At 37.9% G+C, this 22,869-nt stretch overlaps 2 protein-coding genes across 3 annotated transcripts in view; one reads left to right on the forward strand and one right to left on the reverse strand.

The window, feature by feature from the left end:
- LOC150075207 (AP-3 complex subunit sigma-2-like) overlaps positions 1-5,185 on the reverse strand; it is a 68,068-nt gene extending 62,883 nt beyond the window's left edge. The window contains exon 1 of one of the 2 annotated variants that reach the window (XM_090388251.1): positions 4,980-5,184. In XM_090388251.1, the coding sequence (XP_090244377.1) occupies positions 4,980-5,048 (69 nt within the window). In that variant the 5' untranslated portion in view covers positions 5,049-5,184. Of the gene's footprint in view, positions 1-4,979 lie in introns of both variants that reach the window. The other variant, XM_090388254.1, reaches the window with a different exon arrangement.
- Positions 5,186-5,623: 438 nt separating this feature from the next.
- LOC150075208 (extended synaptotagmin-2-like) overlaps positions 5,624-22,869 on the forward strand; it is a 301,413-nt gene continuing 284,167 nt past the window's right edge. The window contains exons 1-4 of the mRNA XM_090388399.1: positions 5,624-5,787; positions 15,533-15,650; positions 18,058-18,175; positions 18,564-18,733. Coding sequence (XP_090244525.1) covers positions 5,624-5,787; positions 15,533-15,650; positions 18,058-18,175; positions 18,564-18,733 — 570 coding nt within the window. The remainder of the gene's footprint in view (positions 5,788-15,532; positions 15,651-18,057; positions 18,176-18,563; positions 18,734-22,869) is intronic.

Genomic DNA, 22,869 nt, shown 5'->3' on the forward strand with positions numbered 1-22,869 from the left:
TGGCTACTGTTAATCTATTAGTCCTTGTATCCCCCCAAGCTAGCAGTTTTCCGACCCACCTAACACTGCCTCGATAGCATCAGCAAATATTCTTGCACCCTTTCTATTTAAGTGTGTCCCATCCATGTAGAAGCAGTCTCTCCTGTTAACAAGAACAGTCCAGGCTGAAAAAAATTCTACCCCTTGAGCCTTGCACAATCTCTCCAGGGCCGAATTGATCGACAAGGCTCTCATCATATACTCCCTCCTATCGTGTCTGGGCAGAATTGCAGACACTTTCAAATTCAACCCTAATTCACGGCTTTTTTTCAACAGTGACCTGTACTTGTTAAGTAATTCTGCTGGTCTCCTACTCTTAATATCATTAGTGCCAACATGTACAACTATATCACCTTTTGTGCCCTTAAAAGATGATATCCGCTCTACAACCTCATCAACCTTTGCCTCTGGCAGACATACCACAGTCCTGTTCCACCTATCCTTTTTACAAAGCATGTCCCCGTTTCCCTGACAATAGAGTCACCAATAACTACTAGTTCCTGTGGGACCAGCGCATTCTGCCTTGGGGGTTGCCGCTGTGTTGCGTGATGACCAAGTGCAAGCTCTGGCGTTGATGTGGGCAGCTGAGAGCTTGATGGGCCCTCAATTTAGATCCTTCGAGGGCATCCACCCTGTCCTTCAAGCTCTCATGTAGGCCCATAACAATGCTGAGTTGTCGCCTGATTTCATTACACTCCTTGCATCGGGCACACACACACAGACATCCTCCATGGCAATATCACGTCCCATACCCGATTGCTCCACAAACATCATGCAAGAAGTGCATTTTAAAAGGCTGTGATTCAGAGGGCAACTGTCCCCCTCAGTTCTCCTCTGAGCCACAGCACTCCCATTAGCTTGAGCCTTTTGCTTTGCTGCTCTGGTTTGAGTCATGACTTCTATTTAATTTCAATAAAATTTCAATTTCAGTACAAAATTGTAACCCTAAACTTGTATCCCAACACAGTTATAACGCTATATATATTTTTAAGTATCAAGTATTATCTACGTGTTCCCTTTATATAACTTCCGTATCAAGTTATTTATTAATTAATTATGTTATGTTTGTAATCTAAGTCATTATATGTATTTAGTTTAAAGTACAATTTAATTGACAACGAAGTTTAACAAAATTAATAGATTTTACTGATTAATTGACAATATTATATTACATTATATACTATACTAATGCTATCTAGTTTGAGATATATAATGTTGTATCGTATAACAAAGGTGCCAAGTTACGAATTAACTTACGAGTCATTAATGATATTAATAACGGAATACATCAGGTGTAAAGTATAAGTTTTCAGATGATATGAAGGTTGGCAGTATGGTTAATGGCAGTAATTAGGGTATGCTACTGAAACAAGAAAAATAAAAATTAGGCAGATGAGCTGAGAAGTGGAAATTGAAGTTTACCCTTAACAAATGAGAGGTACTGCATATGAATAACACTAACCCAAGACATACCAACTGTGTGGTACAACACTGAGGTTAGTGGAGAATGAAAATGACATGGGGTAATCATATAGTCAGACATGCTGCTAGGACAGCTCAAGGGGTTTTGTCAATGATATATAGAAATTTTGCCAGCAGGAGGTGATTACAGTAATGCATAAGGCAATGGTCAGGCTACATCTTGAGTACAACATACAAGTCTGGATGCCTCATTTTAGGAAGAATGATCTGTTAGAATGGATGCAGAGAAGAGCAATTAAATGAGATTAGTGAGGAGAAAAAAAAAAAGAATACTCTTATCCAGAAAGAGTTAAGATCTGCAAATCCCTTTCCTTGCAGTGCCTGGAAACCAGGCACCTACAAGGAAAGCTGATCAAGGTGTTCAAGACGTTGAATAGGAGTAAACTAAATGCTGACAGCATCCTTTCTCTTGCTCAAACAATGCAAATGAGGAAACATAAATTTAAACTGAGGAAGATTAGTAGCAGAATTGATGTGCAGAATTTGCTTTCAGCCAGCAGGTAATTGGAACAAACTTCCATGTGTTGTTGTGGAAGTGGGTAGTTTATATAGTTTTAAAGAACTAGACAAATTCTTAAGATTGGCTGAACAAATGATATGGGTGGAAGTGTGTTTTTTATTTTTTTTTTAGCATAGATGCTTGCTCTCTTGCATCACATGCCACTATTAAATAATAATGAAACTGAACTAAACTGCCAGAGGAAATGGTTTCACAGCTCCAAACTCACTCACAATTTACTCCTGGTGGTCGATGATGTTGCTGATGGTGGAGTTGGTTTTCGATGTGATTACCATTGTTCTGGACCAGAAATTGTATTCAATGCACAGTGTACTCAACTGCAGAATGCAATATATCTGGAGTAATGTTCCGCACATGCTGTGTTACGTTGTCCTTTAAGACAGCCAGGTCAGGGACACTTCCTCGATAGACATTGGCATTGAGGTGACCCCACAGCCAAAAATCACATGGTGTAAGGTCAGGTGAATGTGGTGGCCATGCAATGGGAAACAAATGACTAATGACTCTTTCTGCAGTAAAGTGATGCCGGAGAAGCTGCTCTACTGGTCATGTGATATGAAAAGGAGCCCCATCTTGCATAAAAATTGTCTTATCCAGGCATCCTCTTTGCTGTAGTTGAGGAATAATGTTAACAGTAAACTTACAGAATATGCTTGCAATGTTTGCATTGTGCCTTTATAGCTCTGTGCTGCTGGGAAAATTAAATTAACTCAGATTTATTTCTGCTCTCTTAGGTGTCTTACTTTTTAGTTTGGATTTAAAACTTTAGTGTAATTCAGTTTCTTTCTGTTTTTTTTGCAAAGAACACAAATAAAAATTTATAATTTCATTACGGTTTTTCTTAGTTATTTATTTGTCGGTACTTTGTCATATCTTTCCTCTTGTACAGTGCCATATTATCCCTTATCAGCAGATTTTGGAACTAATTTTGTTTTTCATGGGATCCTTCTCTCCATGCCGTAAATAGTTTACTCACTAATTTTGGTGGCATTCCGCTTATTACTTAGAGCTACAGAGAGCTTAATAGGGATACTTAAATTATGGCCACCCTGTATCTGCAAGGGCAACTTGTTCCAGCAATCAACGACTTGCTGGCTAAAAGAAAACTTCCTACAATCTAGTCTAAACCTCAACCCCTGTAATTTGAATTTAAGATCCCTAGTTCTGGAATTCTTTATAACAGTGAGAATTACACCTAAAGAGAGAGAGGTCACAATACCACTGTATAAGGCAATTGTAAGACTGCATTCTGCATTTGGAATACTCTGTCCAAGTATGGAGACCTCATCTGATAAAAGGCATTAAGCTTCTTGAAAGGATCTAAAGACAGACAACTAGCATGGTGATATCGGCAAAAGGGTGACAATAGGAGGAAAAAATTTAATTATGTGGGCTGCAGAGCTTGGTAACCAGCCACTTTATAGGGGACTTGAATGAGATGTATACAGCTCTGAGAGGGAGTTAGTAAAATGAATGAAGGTGGAATTTTCACTGTTATAAAGAATTCCTGAATTAGGGGCCATACATTTAAATTATAGGGAAGAGGTTTAGACTAGACTGTAAGTTTTCTTTTAGCCAGTGAGTTGCTGATTACTGCAATGGTAAAATGGAGTAAGCTTTTTTTATTGATATGTTAATCTTTATTGTATTCCACGATATATGTGTACCAAGAGAATGGAGAATTACTGCTAGTAAAGAATTCAATAGGTCACGGCAGGATGTAGATGGGTGGACTTCACTTGTCCCCACCTTAATGAAGCATTTTCACATTGGTTATAACTTGTACTTTGTCTTCTTGTTCCTATATATATATATACACACACACACACACACACTAAAAGGATATTATTATTTTAAAGTTTATAGACTGCTTCAAATATTATCATTATCTTATTTTATATTTTGAGAATCTAATATTTAAATTGATAACAAAACCTAATACTTTTGTTCCTATAATGTTATAAAATATTCTATTATTTTTATTTATCAAAAAATGAAAGGATCTTTTGAATACTAAACTCTGTTCCTGTGCAGCTATTTTGCACTCAGTCCCCCATAAACCTATAGCCAACCTTGGCTTGCAATCAGACTTCTATCCACTGTTGGCTAGGTATGCTAGACAGTAAGGATACCACTAATTTTCTAAAGTTAATTTTTCTACTTTATGACACAGAGCAACTGCAATGTAAAATGAAATGTACTTCTGTGCACAGCCACGATGAGGATATTGTGATCAAAGTAGTCATTTCAGGCACAAGGGTTAACCCAGCAGTATTGCTCCCTTCTGTAACATGGGTAGTACTGCCTATCCTGACAGCCCACAATTTAAGGTTAATATTTGAAAAAATATTCAGTTTTTGGAATTGTGAATGCTTGACCTTTTACCGGTAGCCTGCAATGCTTATTAATTTTTTCCTTTTTTTTAAAATATTAATTCAAAATTTTGTAATTGTATTTTTTTGGCAACTAAAAATACCCATTAGTTATAATGAAAAATGTTTACTAATTATGCTTAATTTTAAAAGAATGTTGGTAGCACAAAATAAAAACATAAAATAAATCGCTACCAAATTTACGTTTGTGGAGGCTTTCACTGCATAAAATTTCAGCATTACTCCAACAGTATGAAATAAGCCAATATTTTATCAATCAAGAAAAAATTCTTGATAGTTAATTAGTGGCCAATCTTCACAAGTTGTGAAGTGATCAGCACTGAATGATCAACTTGGAGAGTTTCAGTAATTCCGCCCTACCCCCAATATATTTATTTATACTGTATTTAATTTTTTTTTAATTCACACTCCATTTTGTTTAATAATTCCGGTGCAATCTAATCCTCAGTGATAATTAGAGAACATATAAAAGTTGGAAGTTTCATAAATTTGTCTAATATTTTTTCATACTAGCAATTCCATGAAAACGTGTTAAAAATACTTACGTAATATTCATAAAACTTTGAAAGGCGTGGTTTCCCATGAATATTAAAAATCAGAACCGCCTTAATCATTTTCTTTACGTTTTCCAAAAAGTTTTCCAATAACTAAAGTAGCATACTTGCCCGTTATCAAATCGGCCACCCATGTCCTTTCACGTGCATTTTACTTGTCATATGGTGACACTTCCCATAATCACCTTCGCGTTAACTCATCGAAACTTATTGGGTGCGTGACGTATCACTGAACATTAGTTTTATTCATTAACTTTTTATCTTGCGCGTGGCATTTTTTTTATTGTTTTTCCATGGATTTACTGACAATTAGGGCATGCTAAGCACGAACATGAGTGTGATATTCTCTTGGGGCTATTTAACTAGTTCATACAAATTCCTATCTCGAACAAGCGTGATGGTTCCAAGTAACTTCATTTTTCGGTACTTTGCTACTTTTTAATTAGATTTAGATATTTTTTCCGCGTCACTTTATTCCATGAAATGCAAAACGCTTAACACACCTGTAATTATTACTGCTTCATAATGCATTAAGTAAAATGCTCACGTTATAAGAGAAATGCATTATTTAAATATATCACTAAATCAGTTTATAGAGTTAGCTATTAAAATTTCACCATAATAAAATAAGCATAATGGAAGAAACTCAAAAAAATGCAGTTATTTTAAGCGATCTAATTAAAGAATTACATAGAATTTTTGAAGATGAAGCAAATCCTAAGAAGATACTTGGTGTTTTATCTGATTATCAAAGCAAAACAGAAGACTGGCTTAAATATGCCCATTTCGATAAGAAAAGGTAGGAAATTAAAATTGATGTATAACGTGTGCGCATGATCTTTTATAAGTAACATGACAATTATAAATATCACATGTTACTATTGCTCCATTTATATATAGAAGCGCAACTATAATTATTTAACTATTTTCACCAAACAAGGAATCCCTTTAATAATTGGTATATTTGGTGTAATAATTGTATATTTGTTAAAACTCCAGTTTAGGGTACACCCTGGCCGTGGCCAACTACCGGGTTTTGCTTGAATCTCTCCAGAAGTCGCATAAAAACATAACCTTTTTTTCACTAAACACAAATGAAAGTTGGTTAAAGACTTAAGCCCTCTTATAATTATTTTTTTTCTTCTAATTACAACTATTTTTCTCAGTTCACGTCCTTTACGCAATCTTCTGTTCGTCACATAGCGGAACACGAGGGGTACCGTAAACTGAAGTATATATTTTTTATTCTACTAAAGCAGTCATCCCCCCCCCTCCCCAACCACTTCCGCAATTCGAAATTTTTAGGTACCGTAGTACCACACTGCTTGATAAATGAAGCGATTGACGAGGGAATGGTCGATTGCCACTAGCACCGAGCTAAAGTAAAACAAAATGCAAGTGAGGTAAAACAAAACGCAAGTGAGGTAGCAGAAATCCTCACATTGAGTGGGCGGACGTATATAGAAGCAAACTTCGAATACACATCATAAACAGTGGTGGCCCAGGATTTTCTAGTAGAAGAAGAGGGATAAAGCAAAGTCCCTCAATCAGTCTGCGCAGTTAGCACAGTGGTATGGTCAACGTTCTTCCCACACCAGTGAAAAAGCCCCAGGTTAGAATCCCGTCGATGACTCGAGGAACTTTTATGGGCTTTTTTCCTCCGTGGCTGAGTTAGTCGGTCTCAGGCATAGATAGCAATGTTTTTTTTTTTTTTTTTTCGTCAAGTAAAACAGATAAATCGACCAGAGAACACACGCAGTTTACAGACATAAGAGGCTCACATCTAGTGAGTATGGGCTTGGCACACCCAGTGTCCTGAGCTGGACATCATCATTCTTCTCTTTCTTGTTTCATCTACTTTCTCTCTCTCGGGGTAATTCAGAAATTTTCTTTTTTTTTTTTTTTTTTGTCTGGTGTAGTATAAGGCTTAGGCTTCCTTGCACCATATGGCTAATAATAATAATACATATATAAGAAATTATGGGTGGCCCTAATATAATAGTTTGAGTTTGTGTTATAAGAGTTTTGTCCTGCAATCAATTAAGCTTTAATCATCTTGAAAGTAGTGCTGAGCTGCAGGGTGTTTAATAGAACCTATTGATAAGAAACCGTTGGTAACCCGTTGTTGCAATGCTGGATTTATTGTTGTACCAAGGTGGGGGGAATACCAATATACAGTCGGACCTCCATATAACGAAATCAGTCTTTCGCCTGAAAAAAATCGTTAAACAGAAATTTCGTTATAAAGAACTATGATCTTTTTAACAATGAAAAATACTCAACATTCAGAAATATAGTAAAAGATGAAAAATAAATCAGGAATTAGTGGGAATGAATAAATTTTCTAACATTTTAAAACAGTTAATTGATTAATACAAACATATTAAGAAATGAAATTCAGAAAATTACATGATGCGCACAATATATTAGTACACTTTTAAGAATTATGTAGTAAAATATTTTGTTATTTTTTTGTTGTACGCTGGATTTTACTCTACATCACTCATAAAATTTTTGTTTAAACACTCAAATATGTTTTCTTCACACTGAAGGCCTCGACGCAAAGTTTCAAATGCTGCCAACATTTCATGTTTGGAAAGTTTATATTGCCTTCGTTGCCCTCATTTCCACCCAATTCATTGTCGATATTGTCACTAGTTGGTCTTTGAATATTCTTCAAAATGTTGGAATCCCTCGGATATTAAACTACTATGATGTCATTATCAACTCCTAAAAATTCGTCAAGAACAATTTCTCCATTGATCAAACCTCTCGCTCATAGTTATTTCCAAGAGTGCTCAATGTTTTGTAGTTCGGAGAAGCAATTCTTAATCGTTGTTTTCGTCAGTCCAGGGCTGGATTTTGGTGTTCGTAGGCCCTAGCACTTTTATTCCGAAATATGCTTAAAAAGGGGGGGGGGACATTTTTACCCCTTTTCAACTATAATAAATGACAAACCACCTCAACTGACGGAGAGACCATCACTTCGATTCTTCTAGTTTTGAGAACAGTCGCTAGATTGCATATTGAATTGAAGCTACTAGAGTCGATTTCGCACGTTTTCTCAGCTCGTTTTTCGTTAGTCACAGTGAAAAGCGTGAGCTGTTGTTTTTTTTTCTTAATTTTTCTCTTCCTTTGTAGGCCCTAGGCACTGTATCTAATGGGAAATCCGGCCCTTCGTCAGTCGTTGATGCCTTGGTCCATTGGCTGCAGTTTAGACGAGAGGTATTCGGAGGGAAGAAAACAAGCTTCACACTTGTAAGTTTAGAAATTACTGAGTGAAGGTGGGCAGGGCAGTTGTCGACAATCATTCTGTTTTCTGAAAAACAGAAAATTTCGATAGAAAGAAAATAGAAAAATCATTTTTTTCCTATCGAAATTTAAAATCGACTATTCAAAAATTTCACTTGTCATCCAAGCTTTTTTGTTGTAGTTGTAGTCCAACTCTAACGACTTTACTCCTTTGAAACATCGGGGTTGTTTACTTTTGCCTGTTATCAAAAGCTTCAGTTTTTCATTACCAGCCATATTTGCACCAACTAAGACTAACTCTCCCCTTACTGTTTTTACCACCTAAACATTTATCACCCTTAAAAGTCAGTGCTTTGTTCGGCAAATATTTAAAAAAATAGACCTGCTTCATCAACGTTGAATATGTCTTTGGGTTCGTAGTCGTCCATGATGTTTTTTTTTTTTTTTCAGAACTGTTTATTTCCAATGGGTACAGTCTTTTTTGATTACAACCCCACTTTCACCAGAAACAACTTTTTCGAGTAAGCCGTGGCTTATTTTAAATTTGTCCAGCCAACCAGAAATGGCTTGGAATGTTTTATGCCCCAGAAAAGATACATACTCCATATCCTTTTCTTTTATTAATGGACCTGATATTGGCATGTTTTGGTCTCGAATCAACTTCGCTCACTTTAAAACGGCTTAATCTACTGTACACTTTCACACAGGCATCTTCAAACGGTTTGAGAATCGAAAAATGGTTTTTCAGAATGGTTGACACACTACTGGCAGGGGTACCAAATTTTAAAGCGATTTCTCTTTTTTTAATTTTTTTTTTACGTCCTGATCTACACTATTAAGCACTTACACTTTTCAACTACACTCAAGGACATTGTAAGGTTACTTGCACAGCAGCTAAAACAAAACTGATTTATTGACAATGTAAACCATACCATGTAAACAGAGACAGGTGAAATTTAGTGAAAGTGTGGATGACTTATTTCTGCAAAACAACAGATGAATTTTCGGGACAAAGGAAAATAACTCTGTCCTAATTCTCTAATAGGGAATTAGAGAATTCCATATACAGTACAGTAGAAAACAGACTGACCACAACCAATCCGCGTCGGGAATGTGCCTTAACCTTTGCCAATGGCTGTGAACACATAGATAACAGTTGATCAGCGCGGCTTCTTGGCCTATACAACCTCCACAATAGAGGCGGTTGTATAGGTTTTACGAGCACCACTAAATTGTGGAATGTTTTAGATCTTAATTCGTGCTCTTGCGAATTAATCCTTCAGCTCTTAAAAGCTAAAGTGATTACTTCTTAATCCTTTTAGCATTTAATTTGTTCTTTCTGCAGCATCAGCTCTATTGCCTAAAGGCCAGAGGTTCGAATAATGCGTATCCTGGTCTCTCGAAAGCAGTTCGTTATACGGAAACTATTTTCAATGTAATGACCAAGGGGAAATCAAAAAAATTCGCTATATGGAAGTTCGTTAAAGAGAGCTACGACTGTATTTTTTTGTTCTCCAAATCTTTTTTTTTTTTTTTTTTTCCAAAATTAGCAAATTCGTTGATCAAAAAATAGCAGCTTACAATTGTTATGTAGATTATTTTGATCATAAGGGGAACTATATACCCCTTATCCCCTACCTGGGACAGTTCACTGAATATGTAAAAAATAAAAGAAATCTTAAAAATGTCGTTTTTACGTAAGAATACGCACGAAGCGCAACAAAGAGGATTACATTTTTCCCACTCTCGAAATCAGGACATAGCAGTCTCCGCCATTTGCCAGAAGGAAGTGACAACACTTTCAACAAGTTATACGTACGCCACACATGAGTATGGTGGTGTCAATCAGCCTCCCAAAAAAAAAAAAAAAAAATACTTTTTCATTATTTTAAAAGTGCGTTACATTTCAGGTACGTTCGATTTTTCTCTTAAATGAAATGAATATTGTTTCATTTTCTGTGATTAATAGAAGTGAAAAGTAAGTATAGTTACTTCCTTATCACTTAATTACTAACTTTATTAAACTTTACATAACACAAAACCTTACAGAATACTTAATAAAACTATAGTGTTATGTTCTCTAAATTTAGTCGTTAAGTTTGATTGCAATGTACAATATTTATTACTTTCCTCCGGTATACCTTATTTTTGTTTCATTTCTCTTTCTATATAGGTTAGTGCTTCTCAAACTTTTTGGATCACCGCCCCCCTAAAAAAAAAAAAGCCCTTGCCAGGGCTTTTTGTTTTTTTTAGCCCATCAATATAAAGTGAAGCTAAATAAGTGAAATGAATATTTGTCTGTTTGCCTCCAAAAACGTAAATGCAGCCCTGATATATGTGTGTGAATTATAAAGAAAACTATTTACTGCACTTTATTCCTTCTTCGTAAAAAATTACAACTACATAAATAAAGTCAGTTATAGTCACTTAAATTAAGTCATAAAAATTAAAGTTAATTACATAAATAAGTCACGATATTAATGGAAATAGTAAATTATATTTTAATATTTAATGCGATGGATGAGCTTGATGGAGATTTATTAGCTTATCATTATTAGGTTTAATATCTGTAAGTAGAAGTCGTAAATCGCCACGTTTAACAACATCCAGACAATTTCTTTGTTTTGTCAGCAATTGAGATACAGCACTGAAACTGGTTTCGACTAGAAACGATGTTGGAAAAGAAATAAGTAATTTTTTTACAATTCCCCACAATGCAGGATAATGGTCAGGGATTTTCTTTTGTAACCAAAATTCCTGATATGATTTTTGAAATTTTGGCTTGAGTTCAACTTCATTTTGTAACTCAATCAATTCTTCTTCTACAAAACGTTCACCATCGTCATTATTTAAAAAAGGATTTATAACCCAATCTGGAATTTTCAAATTAAGATCTTCGAACATATCCTGCATATCTCTGCAACATTTCTAGATGATTACAAAAAGTTAGTAGTTTCATCGGCTATTTTTTTCTTTTTTCTCTATTTCCAACAGATTTGGAAATTGATACAATTCACGTCGTCCTACGTTGCGCATAAAAAGCTTTAATTTTGAAATAAATGCTGAAATTTGAGTTTTCGCCTTAATAAGAGTTACATCTTGTCCTTGTAAATGTAAGTTCATTGAGTTGAATCTAGTAAATAAATCTGCAAGATAAGCGATGTCAGTTTTCATTTTCTTGAGGTCATTACTAAGGTCGTTGTTATTAACTTCAAAAAACTCGACAACAGTATCAAAGAGTTCATAAAATCTGTTGAGACAGTTGCCTTTTGACAGCCACCGAACCTCGGAGGGAAGTAGCAATCGTTCAAAATCTTCACTGATTTGATCACAAAGCTTTCGAAATATATGATCATTCAAAGAATGTGCTTTTTGTTGATAGCAGTAATAACAGTTTGTAGCGAATTGTGCAGTTGATCACCAGGTTTTTTCGCAAATAAATGCTGACGGTGAATGACACAATGAGCAGTAATAATATTTGGCACAGCATTTTTTAAATAAGCCATAAAACCCTTGTAACGGCCAAGCATTCATGGTGCTCCATCCGCCCCCTGTCGCCCCCTTTCATGCCTAACGCCCCCATGGATAATTCAAACGATCCCCCAGGGCGATATCGCCCGCTTTGAGAAGCACTGATATAGGTATTTCTCACAAACGATCCCCCAGGGCGATATCGCCCGCTTTGAGAAGCACTGATATAGGTATTTCTCACAAACGATATGTTCAGCAGTCATGAAAAAAAAGAATAAATAAAATAATAATAACTACTAGATGGCTCCGTCTCTTCCTCGCTTCTCTTACCAACCCCCAGACAAGATCAAATATTGGCTGGGAGTTGGCGAGCTTCTGAAACCGCTTCGGAAAGAGTTTCCTTCACATGATCGATCGATTTGCTTAGACTTGCCATTCGAGCGGCTTCTTGAAAAGTCTCGTACACTACTCCGTTCACAGTTCTCACGTCTTTGAAACAGCTTAGACCAGAGGTTCCCAAACTTTCTCAGTTCACGGCGCCCTTAGTCTCTCAGTAATTTTTTCACGGAGCCCCTAATGTCTCAGTAATTTTTTCACGGCGCCCCTAGGCCAAAAGAAATACCTAACAGTTCCGTTTATTAAGTAGTTAAGTCCAAACAACTTAATAAGTAATGTTGAATCTGTGATAATGTTGAAACTGTGAACTACTTAGGGCTAGTAGTTCGCGCGACAGATGTCGAGTATCCTTGTGTTTCCATCGAAATTTTAAAAATATCTTGCGGAGTCCTGGGGCGCCGCGGCGCACAGTTTGTGAACCGCTGCCTTAGACGTTTCACTTCGCGTAACAATAATTTCAAACGAAACCTCTCGACATCTTGTGGTGAGATGCTACTCAACCGAGCGACCACTCTACACATATTTTTACGTTGGCGCCATTTATTGCCCGTTTTGTCCCACGTAAAATGTAGAGGTATGACGGAGTAAGTAAAATATTATACACCCCTCTAATAATTATACTAATATCCTAACAGTATAACGCACTGATCGAAATCTAATCAGGAAATGACCTATGTAAATATTTGTCTGCGCATTTGTAGTGACGTAATTGCCCCTCCCACGTGCACCACATCATCCGCATCTCTCTTCTCCTATTGGCTCGAATAAATATCACCAGGAGGAAAACTTTTTTAATGTATAGAGAGATAATAAATAAATACAAGCGAAGCATTCACTGACTGTCTAAAGCTAACAACAATACGCATTAAAACTACATTTAATCTACGAATGTCTTTTTTCCTTAAATTTGTATGGAAAAAGAAATAATAATAGTTGACGAATTTCTGTGTCCGATGTAATGAATTTTGCAATGGCTCGACAAATATTTTTAAAAGGCCCAAATATAAAATTTCACGAAATCTGCTCGCCTGGACTTCCTGTGTTACGTGGAGACGGACGGTTATTGTTGTAGGAGTTTAGGTACATCAGCAACTTAGGCCATATTATGTAATATGTCTGTAACTAGCGTGTGTTTTGTGGTCGATTTGCTGTTTGCTGGACGAAAAACGCAAGTTTCCAGGAGAAAAAACCATGCTACCTTCGCCTGAGACCGATTAACTCAGACACTTTGGGAAAAAAAACTCATAAAAATTCCTAGACTCATTGACGGGATTCGAATTGAAGTCTTTACCACCCGATGTGGAGAGGACGGTGATTATCTCAACTATGGCAGACGGACGGACATGACGGAAATTAGGTGCATATGCATATTTGTCTCTCAGTGATCACTGAATTATGACCACTCCATCTGTAATGGACTATGACACATAGCTCACAGTATAAAACGCGGAACAGCTTCCCAAGCAAGTGGGTAATTTGCATCTGGTCGTGCAAAGTCAAAGTGATAACGTAACAGTTATGGAATGTAGTAAAGATATCACGTAGTATCAAAAGGGCATGATTATGGGCGCTCGTGCGTCGGGTACTTCCATATGGGAAAGAGCATTTCTTGTTGGTTGCTCGGCCCACTGTGGTTAAGATGTACAAAGAATGGTGTCAAACCACCCCACCAACAGAACTGCAAAGGATTATGCAAAGTTCGTGGTGAGCAAAGGGCGCAGCGCATTGTACGGACTCAAAGACAGATCACTGTGCAACAGCTGACATTGCAATACAATAAGGGGAATGCAAAAAAAAAAAAAAAATAAATAAAATAAAATAAAATTATTATATTAGGGTCACCATTAAACAATTACATCTGCCCGTTCATGTATCATGTCTGTAAATTGCGTGTGTTCTCTGGTCGATTTGCCTGTTTTGCTGGACGAAAAAACCCCAGTTTCTTGCTATCTACGCCTGAGACCGACTAACTCAGCCACGGAGTGAAAAAAGCCCAATTAAAGTTCCTCACGTCATCGACGGGATTCGAACCCAGGCCTTTTCCACCCGGTGTTGGAAGGACGGTGACAATACCACTGGGCTACACGCACAGACTAAGGGGAATGCAAGAAGAATGTCCACGGTTCATTCAGGCACCATAACTTCCCCAGGTAAACGACGCAAACATACCCGGCTGTTAACATGGTGCAACAGGAAATGTGATTCATCGGACCAGACGACCTTCTTCCAATCACTGCATGTCCAGTTTCGATGCTCGCGTGCCCATTGTAGGCGCTGTCGCCGGTGAACCATGATTAGCATGGGCACTCGGAGTGGCCGGCAGCTACGCAGCCCCATTTTCAGCAGGGTTCGATGTACTTTGCGTCGTAACACATTACTCCCGTCACCAGCATTCCAATTACCTGCGAGTTGCCCCACAGTCGCCCTTCTGTTGCCATGTACCATCCGGGAGAGTCTTCGCTCAACTCGAGCATCGATGAGCCGTGGTCGTCCAACACCTCGCCGGCGGTTCGTGGGTTTTCCATCCTCGGACCACTTTCGGACCGCCACGGCTGACTGTGAGCATCCCACCAGCCGTATCGTTTCGGATATGCTCTGACCCAGTCGTCTGATCGTTACAATTTGGCCTTTGTCAAGCGAATTAATCGTCACCATTTTCCACATCCGTGGCGTGCAAGATTGCCATACTTAATTCTAGTGCCCTGGCTATAATAACCATCCTCCCCAAATCAGCGAAAAAGGTCTAGACTCCAATCCCGTTAGTGACGAGAGGAATTTTTGTGGGCTTTTCATAATGTTAGTCTGTGTGGAGGGTTCAAGGTTTTTTCAGTGAAACAGCAAAGCAGGCCAATTTAATACAAATACACGCAATTTACAGGCACGTTATATATTTACGCTTCGTAGCTTTAGTTGTTTTGGCGTTTAACACGCACTTACTAACTCAGCAGACTTTTGATTGTGGGATACCTGAAACACCATGCATCCTGTTTATAGATATTTCCCTTTGACTTTTTCAAGGGTTTCGCACCTAGCACAGTGTTTAAAATCATCGTCCTCCTCACGTCGGGTGGAGAAGGTCCAGGTTCGAATCCCATCAATGAAGCGAGGAACGTTTATGGCCTTTTTTGCATTCTGTGGCTGAATTGAATTGGTACTCAAGCAAGAATAGCAAGATTTTATCTTCTGCAAAGTCTGTCTGGCTCTTGGTCCAGCAAAACAGGCAAATCGATCAGAGAATACGCATTTCATCTACATGGGTAGATGAAGTAATTCTCAGGTGGCATTTATGACAGAGTTAACTGTTTCAGATTTGAAGGAGGCAATTTGTATGGATTTATTGAACTTTCATAAAGTTCAATAAATGTATACAGTTTAATTTATGTTTGATTTATCCCTCATGTTCTATTTATGTAATATTTTTATAGATACACTCGGAACCTTGTGGATAAAGGCAATGGAAAGTTTAATGTGATGATCTTAGCATGGTGTGAAGGACAGTCCTCTTCTATTCATGACCATCCCAACTCTCGCTGTTTCATGAAAGTCAGTATTGTCTTATTTATATTTTGTCAAGGAATTTCTGAAATTCTCAAACTTGTGAAACTTTTTTTTTTTTTAAGAGTACAAGTCAAATGAAAACAAAATTTGTATACCAATCGCAAACTTTCGTACAGTAGTTACAATCGCTATCCTTCCGCACCATGTGGAAAGGCTAAGCTTAAATCCAGCCAAGTCAGGAAGAATTTTTATGGGATTTCGCAATATAACTGAATATCTCATAGATTATTTCTCAATTTTTATCAGGAAACTTTTCAAAATGAGCAGTTGAAGGAGTTGGGTTGCCCATGCGTGCAATATTGCAAAAAAAAAAAAAAAAAAAAAAAAAATTATATTAGAGTTACCCGTAATTGATTACATAAACCCGTATTTGTGTCTGTAAATTACACGTGTTCTCTGGCCGATTTGCCTGTTTCGCCGGACGAAAAAACCCCAGTTCCCTGTGGAAAAAACCTTGCTCTCTACGCTCGAGACCGACTAACTCAACCACGGAGTGAAAAAAAAAAAAAAAAAAAAAAAACCATTAAAGTTCCTCGCGTCATCGACGGGATTCGAACACGGGCCTTTTCCACCCGTTGTAGGGAGGACGGTGACGATACTACTGTGTTACCGCGAAGGCTGTGCAATATTGTAATGGGCCGTGTTTTTAGTCAATAATTTGGATATATTCTTTAGGTCTTCCTGTATTACAAGTGGGCAGTACTTCACTCGAATTTTCTGAGTGGTTCCCACTAGAAGAAAAGTTCCACTAGGGGGATTCCTAATATAAGAAACTAATAGATCACATTGCACTTAGTTATACTGAATGCTCCAGTCACCGTGAACGATGCATATCTCGATATACACGGTAAGCGCATATAGAGTGAGTTTTTTAATATATGACCCAATAGTAGTTGTCGTCCTCATACTTCTGCCCATGGCTGACCATAATACAGTATAGCATCATGCATTAGAAACCTTTCTTTCATTTGACTCGTCCTCGCATTATGTCAAATATCTTTTATATGCATGGTTGGTAAAAGCTCTGTTGTTAGTACTTTCATTGGATTACACAGAAACAGCATTGAATTCAGACCTTACTTGACCTGTAAATCTCCTAGAAATTTACGGACGCTCAAATGCAGTGTCAGACGATGTTTTTCTAAAATCTAGATTTTTTTTTTTTTTTTTTTAATTTTCTGCATTGGTAAAAATAAGTTTCTTTGAGAAGATCCAGGTCTCACCTCTGAATTCAATACTGTACCCTAAATTTATTGAATTTTCAATTTATTAATTATTTATTACTAAAATTTAAACTAAATTTATTGATTTTTCTTCATTGGAGATGGCCCAATCGTTCTAGCTCCTGATGTGTTACTTTAAGGCAAGGTTTCCAAACTTTGTGCCCCCACCTTAAAATCTTTAATATCATGCTCCTTCCAGAAGAAGTGCAAATAAACAAATCTGACATTAAATTAACTGAGTATACATGCCTTTTTAAATTAATATATATTTATTTGCATATCATCTCAAAGAATAAATAAACTTTATAAAATGATTAAAAAATGAAATAACATTTAAACAATACATATACCGTTCCCTCCACTAAAAAAAAAAAAAAGTGGTGCCTCACACTTCGGTAATCTGCTCTAAGGATAGAATAATTTCTGGAGAAATTTAGATGATTTTGAATTAAAGATTCAGTTTCAGTATTCTTCAATGTAATGTTTACCTTAAATGCACAATAGTGAAATTCAAATTTATTCTACTTTTTTGCTATCCTTTGTGGTTACTAATCAACTGAGAGAAGACCTTACCAAGAAATGTATGATATCGAGAATGTGTATATACAGCTCCGGCTCGAGGTAAAACGGCACTCCAGGAAAAATCTACATTCAATTTCCTAATAGCAATGATCTGGAGTGCAAAATTAAATAAAATTATAAAACGACTCTAAACATATAAAAATAACGACAAAATAAATAATAAAAACATAAAAAAATATGCAACACATGTATTTTTTGTTTCTTCAAGCAAATGGCATCCTTTGGTTCAACAACATCCCCGGCTGCCATCCTCTCACTGGCATCTTAACCTAGATCTGCGTATATTTCATTTAAAACCAAATAGATTCACCTAACTCAAGAAGTGCTTCTTTATTAACTTTTTAAAGTTTCTCAGTTACCTGTCAACTTGCCACTCACAAAGAATATAAGAGATATTCTTTCAGAACTACCAGTTCTAAAAAGTTGAAAAATCGTGTTACGTAATTGGTGAACAGCCCTTATTAATTTGTATTGATGTATTTTGTATTAATTGCATCAATTTACATTCGTATCTGAATTAGTTTTCTTTATATGTTTCTTCCTACCTACTTAAAGATAATAATCTCTGAACCCCTAATTTATTACAGATATTAGCAGGAACGTTAGTAGAAGTTCGATTTGATTGGCCAGCAGACAATAAAGACGAAGAAATGCATATGTTAGGAGAGACATCTTTGCAAGTAAACGATGTTGGCTATATTGATGGTGCGTAAACCAAATTATGCTAATAGTTAAGATATATTACATTCTGTTCTTTTCTGTTTACTGTTATGTAAAGGAACAACCGTTATTATTTTTAATAATATCTTCTGCCTATTTATTAAACAAAAATATAAATTCTAAATTATACTTTTTATTTTGTACAACTTGCTTTTTACCGTTTTCAATGTGTCAATTCCACGGATTAGATAGGAACATAGAGCCCCCCTGTGGTAGTTTTCTTTAGTTTGTATTTCTAAAAATTTTGCTTATTTAGCTTAGCTTTTTAAAATTGATATTTGCAAATTTAATTTGTAGGAATTATGTTCAAATTTAATGTAGATTGAGGAAATAATATAGCTTTTAAGCACTATTGAAGCTCTTCGTTCGACAGATTCACAGGGACTTCATCTGGTAGAAAATCGCAGTAAAACAGAGCGTGCCCTTAGTTTGCATATATATTCGCCTCCATTTGAACAAGTTCATCTCTTCAACAGACACACAGGGCAACAAATTGAGAAATCATTATCATTCTGGAGCATGTTTGGAAAAGTTTCAAGTGATGTAAGTAGAACTACCAATAAATAAATAATCTTTATTGTATACAGAAAAGTTATACAAGTATCTACACAGCCTGAGGCTTATGCTACACCAGCCGTAAAAAAATTCCCGAGTGAGAGAGAGAGAGAGAGAGAGAGAGAGAGAGAGAGAGAGAGAGAGAGAGAGAGAGAGAGAGAGAGAGAGAGAGAGAGAGAGAGAGAGAAGTAAAAGGGAATCATCAAGAAAAAGAAGTTTTTAGTAAACGTCATCAAAATTTTAAGCCTCTTGACCAGTAAATAAGAAATCAATTTGTAATTACTATTTTTTACATCTTCATGTTTCTTTTAGTAAATAAGTTAATTGCGTGGATAAATTATTAAACTACTATGGGGTGGGATTCGTCTTCCTCTTTATTTTTTTTTGTGTAAACCCCAAATACGAAAGGTTTTTTATTTTATTATTTTTTTAGGAGCATCAGCGACTAAGGCCCTATTGCTCTGTATATGCTGTCTGGAATTTGCGTGTGTGGTCAATTTTCTATTCGTAGGACAAAAAATCCGAGAGAAAAAAACAATGCTACCCTCGCCTGAAGCCTTGTGAAAAAGGTTCATAAAAATTCTTCACGTCATCGCATCGACGGGACTCGAACTCAGGTGTTTTTCACAGGGTATGTGGAAACCGGTGATTCTATCAACTGTGCTACCCACCAGCGCACACCAAAGATATTAGAACCTATAGAACTTAAACTGTGTATTGGTTGAAGGTCGAGAAGATGAAAGAAATAATTGTTGACATTAGAGCTGAATTTCAGTAGATCGTAATTTTCAGAAAATACTCGTACGTGTGAAGGGAGGTTGTTCCAGAAAACGTAAGTCGAAGGAATAAATGAGGAAGAAGAAAAGTTGGTTCCGTGAGTTTGAAGTTGGACAGTAAAGGATGTCGACTGGTTGTAGCACGTGTTCGGACTCGTTTGTAAGAGAGAGGGAGGGAGCAGGAATTATAGAAGGAAATTCAGAAGAACAGTGCCCATGGAAAATATAGAACAGGCATGCAGCAGAAACAGAACGTCTATGAGACAGGGAGTGGTGAGACTTAGCATTAGCATTGGTAGAGCTATATGATGCAAGAAAGCAAGCTTATGCAGCATCAGTCAAAAAAAAAAAAAAAAAAAAAAAAAACGCTCCCATTTCACCCCTCCGTTCGTTCCAAATACCTGTCCAGCTCAGCCTTAAATTTATTTAGGCTATCAACTTCCACAACAAAGGATGGAAGCCTGTTCCGCCAACCAACTGTCCGCTGGCTAAAGGCAAACTTCCGCACATCTATCCTACATCTGCCTTTCCTCAATTTGAATTTATACCCTCTCAGTTGATTATTCTGAACAAGAGAAAGAATCCCATCAGCATTGAGCATGCTCAAACCATTCAAAGCTTTATACACCTCAATCAGATCACTTCGCAGGTGCCAAGTCTCCAGACACTGTAATTTGCAAAACTTACAGTGTTTTGCGTACAAACAAGACTTTGTAAGAGATGAGTCATTAATTAACTTAACTGCCTTCTTTTGAATGAAATCTAGAAGCCTGAGAGAAGTTATGGAGGCACTGCCCAGATATGGGAACAATATTCCATGGTAAGATGGATTTGAGATTTGTACAGAGTGAGTAGCTGTTTAGAAGAAAAGTAATTCCGAGGGCGAAAGAGAAAACCCAGTTTTTTAGATGAAGAGGAAAGAATATTTGTGATGCCGCCAAGAGCGATTAGAAGTCAGGATAATCCCTAACAGAGAAATGGGATCTTTTCTAGACATCTGAGTGTCGTCAAAGACAAGCATAGGAGCAGAAGAATCCTCTTTGCGACATATAAGACAGGACTGAATTTTAGAAGGATTTTAATTAATTAACTGATTTTTGATCCACTAGAAAATTATCTTGAGATCATCATTTAAGGTATTTGGTAATGGATTTTCTAGAAGTTGAAGCTGTTTGTGCAGGGCAAGGTTTCTCAAACTGGAAGGTGGAATGCGATGTACTGTCATCAGCAAAACTGTAGATAAAATTTCCAGGCAATGGGAGGTCATTAATATACAAGAGGGAAAAGAGTGGGGAAAAGAAATGAACCTAGGAGAACGCTGGCAAAACGAATCTGTTCGTATTCGTTTTGCCAGCTATGGCCAAGTTATATATGCTCAGGTCATTTTGTTCTCGTTATTGATGGCTAGGTTTTCTATGAAGCACCCCTTGCAGGTAGAGCACTTTGGCGGAGAGACTAAGGATTCTTCTGTTGGTTATTCTCGGTGCCCGCACAGCACCCCAGTCAACTCATGAACACATGCAATACTCACGCATGAAGCACGATGCTTAATACCTTTCACTTAAATCAGTGCTATAAACTCAGAGGCGAAACTATAAATTCTGAATCTAACAGACTGGCAAATGTTCCCTATATGCTCTTTAACAGCTATATGAAACTAGCCATCAGGATCCCTGCCACCTTGGGTCCGGTCCATCCGAATTGGTAGGATCTGGAGGTATGGTCGTTTTTCCACCGACAGAATTGCCAGACGAAGTCCTCAGAAAAAAACCCCGGACAGTTATAGGTTTCACATATCGCATATACGGAATCTGCGCGTGTAGCACAGTGGTAGCGTCACTTTCCTTCTCACCTTGGGTGGAATAGGTTGCGTCATCGACGAGTTCGAATCCTGTCGATGACGCAAGGAACTTTTATGGGCTTTTTTTTTTTCTCTCTCCGTGGATGAGTTAGTCGGTCTCAGGAGTAGATAGCAAAGTTTTTCCCCCGGGAAAACTGAGGTTTTTCGTCTAGCAAGGCAGGAAAATTGACCAGACAACACACGCAATTTACAGACACAATGCACAATGCATCCGTTTCTAGGTGCCCCTAATATAACAGTTTACACTGAGTGGACAGAAATCATGAGATACCTACCTAGTAACGGGTAGGCCCACCTTTCGCCCGGATAAGGGCAGTCGCACGGCGAGGCATTGAGTCCACTAGGTCACGAAAGCGTTCCACAGGTATTTCCATCCATGCTTGCTACACCGCTGTCCATAATTCCGTCGCATTCCTGGGTGGAGGATCCAAAGCTCGAAACGGACCTTTCCACAGCATCCCAAACATGCTCCACAGGGTTCATGTCCGGTGAACGGAGAGGCCATTCCATGGTGGTGAAATCTGCAGAATTCTCTTCGCACCATGTTCTAGTCACCACGGCTCTGTGGGGAGGTGCATTTTTCTGCTGGAAGAGTCTATTGCCCTGTGGGTGTACGATGATCATGAAGGGATGCAAATGGTCTGCAAGGATGGACACGTAACCTGGACCGTTCAGAGATGTGTCTAGACGTACCAGAGGTCCCAACGTGTGCCAGTTGAACACGCCCCAGCCCTTTACCGACTGTCCACCTACCTGAACAGTTCCTTGTTGACATGACGGGTGCATAGCTTCGTGCGGTTTCCGCCAGATACGCATACTCCCGTCCGCTCGAAATAACTGGAAACGGCACTCATCGGACCAGGAGACCCGTCTCCAATCATCTAATGTCCACTGCCAGTGTTCTTTTGCCCAGTTGAGGCGTAGAGTCCTGTGTCGTAGTGTTAGCAATGGGACTCTGGTGGGTGGGCGGCTCCCATAACTAATGATCGCCTGATGGTCTTGGTGGAGACGTTTCTGGCACCTCCCTCGTTGAAGTCGGCGGTGATTTGTGCCACTGTCGCTCTTCGGTTGACTAGCAAATGGAAGAACTGGAAATACAACTGAAGTATGACAAATACCAATTAATGGAATGACATTCAAGTTCCCCAGTCAAGGTGTTAGGAAGAACTGCATCCTGAATCCGACTTTCTGCCATTTGACGATCTAAACCGAGTGCCCTAACCTGGTTTCTTTAATCTTCATCCACTGGCAGGGAAGAGAGTGGACAGTTTCTGTCTCCTTCCCACCCCTGCCTTCCCCCTCTTCTCCTGGTGGGGCCTGTCCCGACTGATCTTCATGGGGACACCTTCCCTATTGTCCCATTATCTCTATCTGTTCCCCACAGCCTTCAGTCTCTTCTCCTACTCAAACTTAACTTACCGAGTATGCCCATAAAGCATTGGCTGAAACAATACGAGACAGACGTCGACGGTCACGTTCGTCCACCA

This window comes from Mastigoproctus giganteus, chromosome 14, assembly GCF_048544385.1.
Source record: "Mastigoproctus giganteus isolate SK-2022 chromosome 14, ASM4854438v1, whole genome shotgun sequence".
NCBI lineage: Eukaryota > Metazoa > Arthropoda > Arachnida > Uropygi > Thelyphonidae > Mastigoproctus > Mastigoproctus giganteus.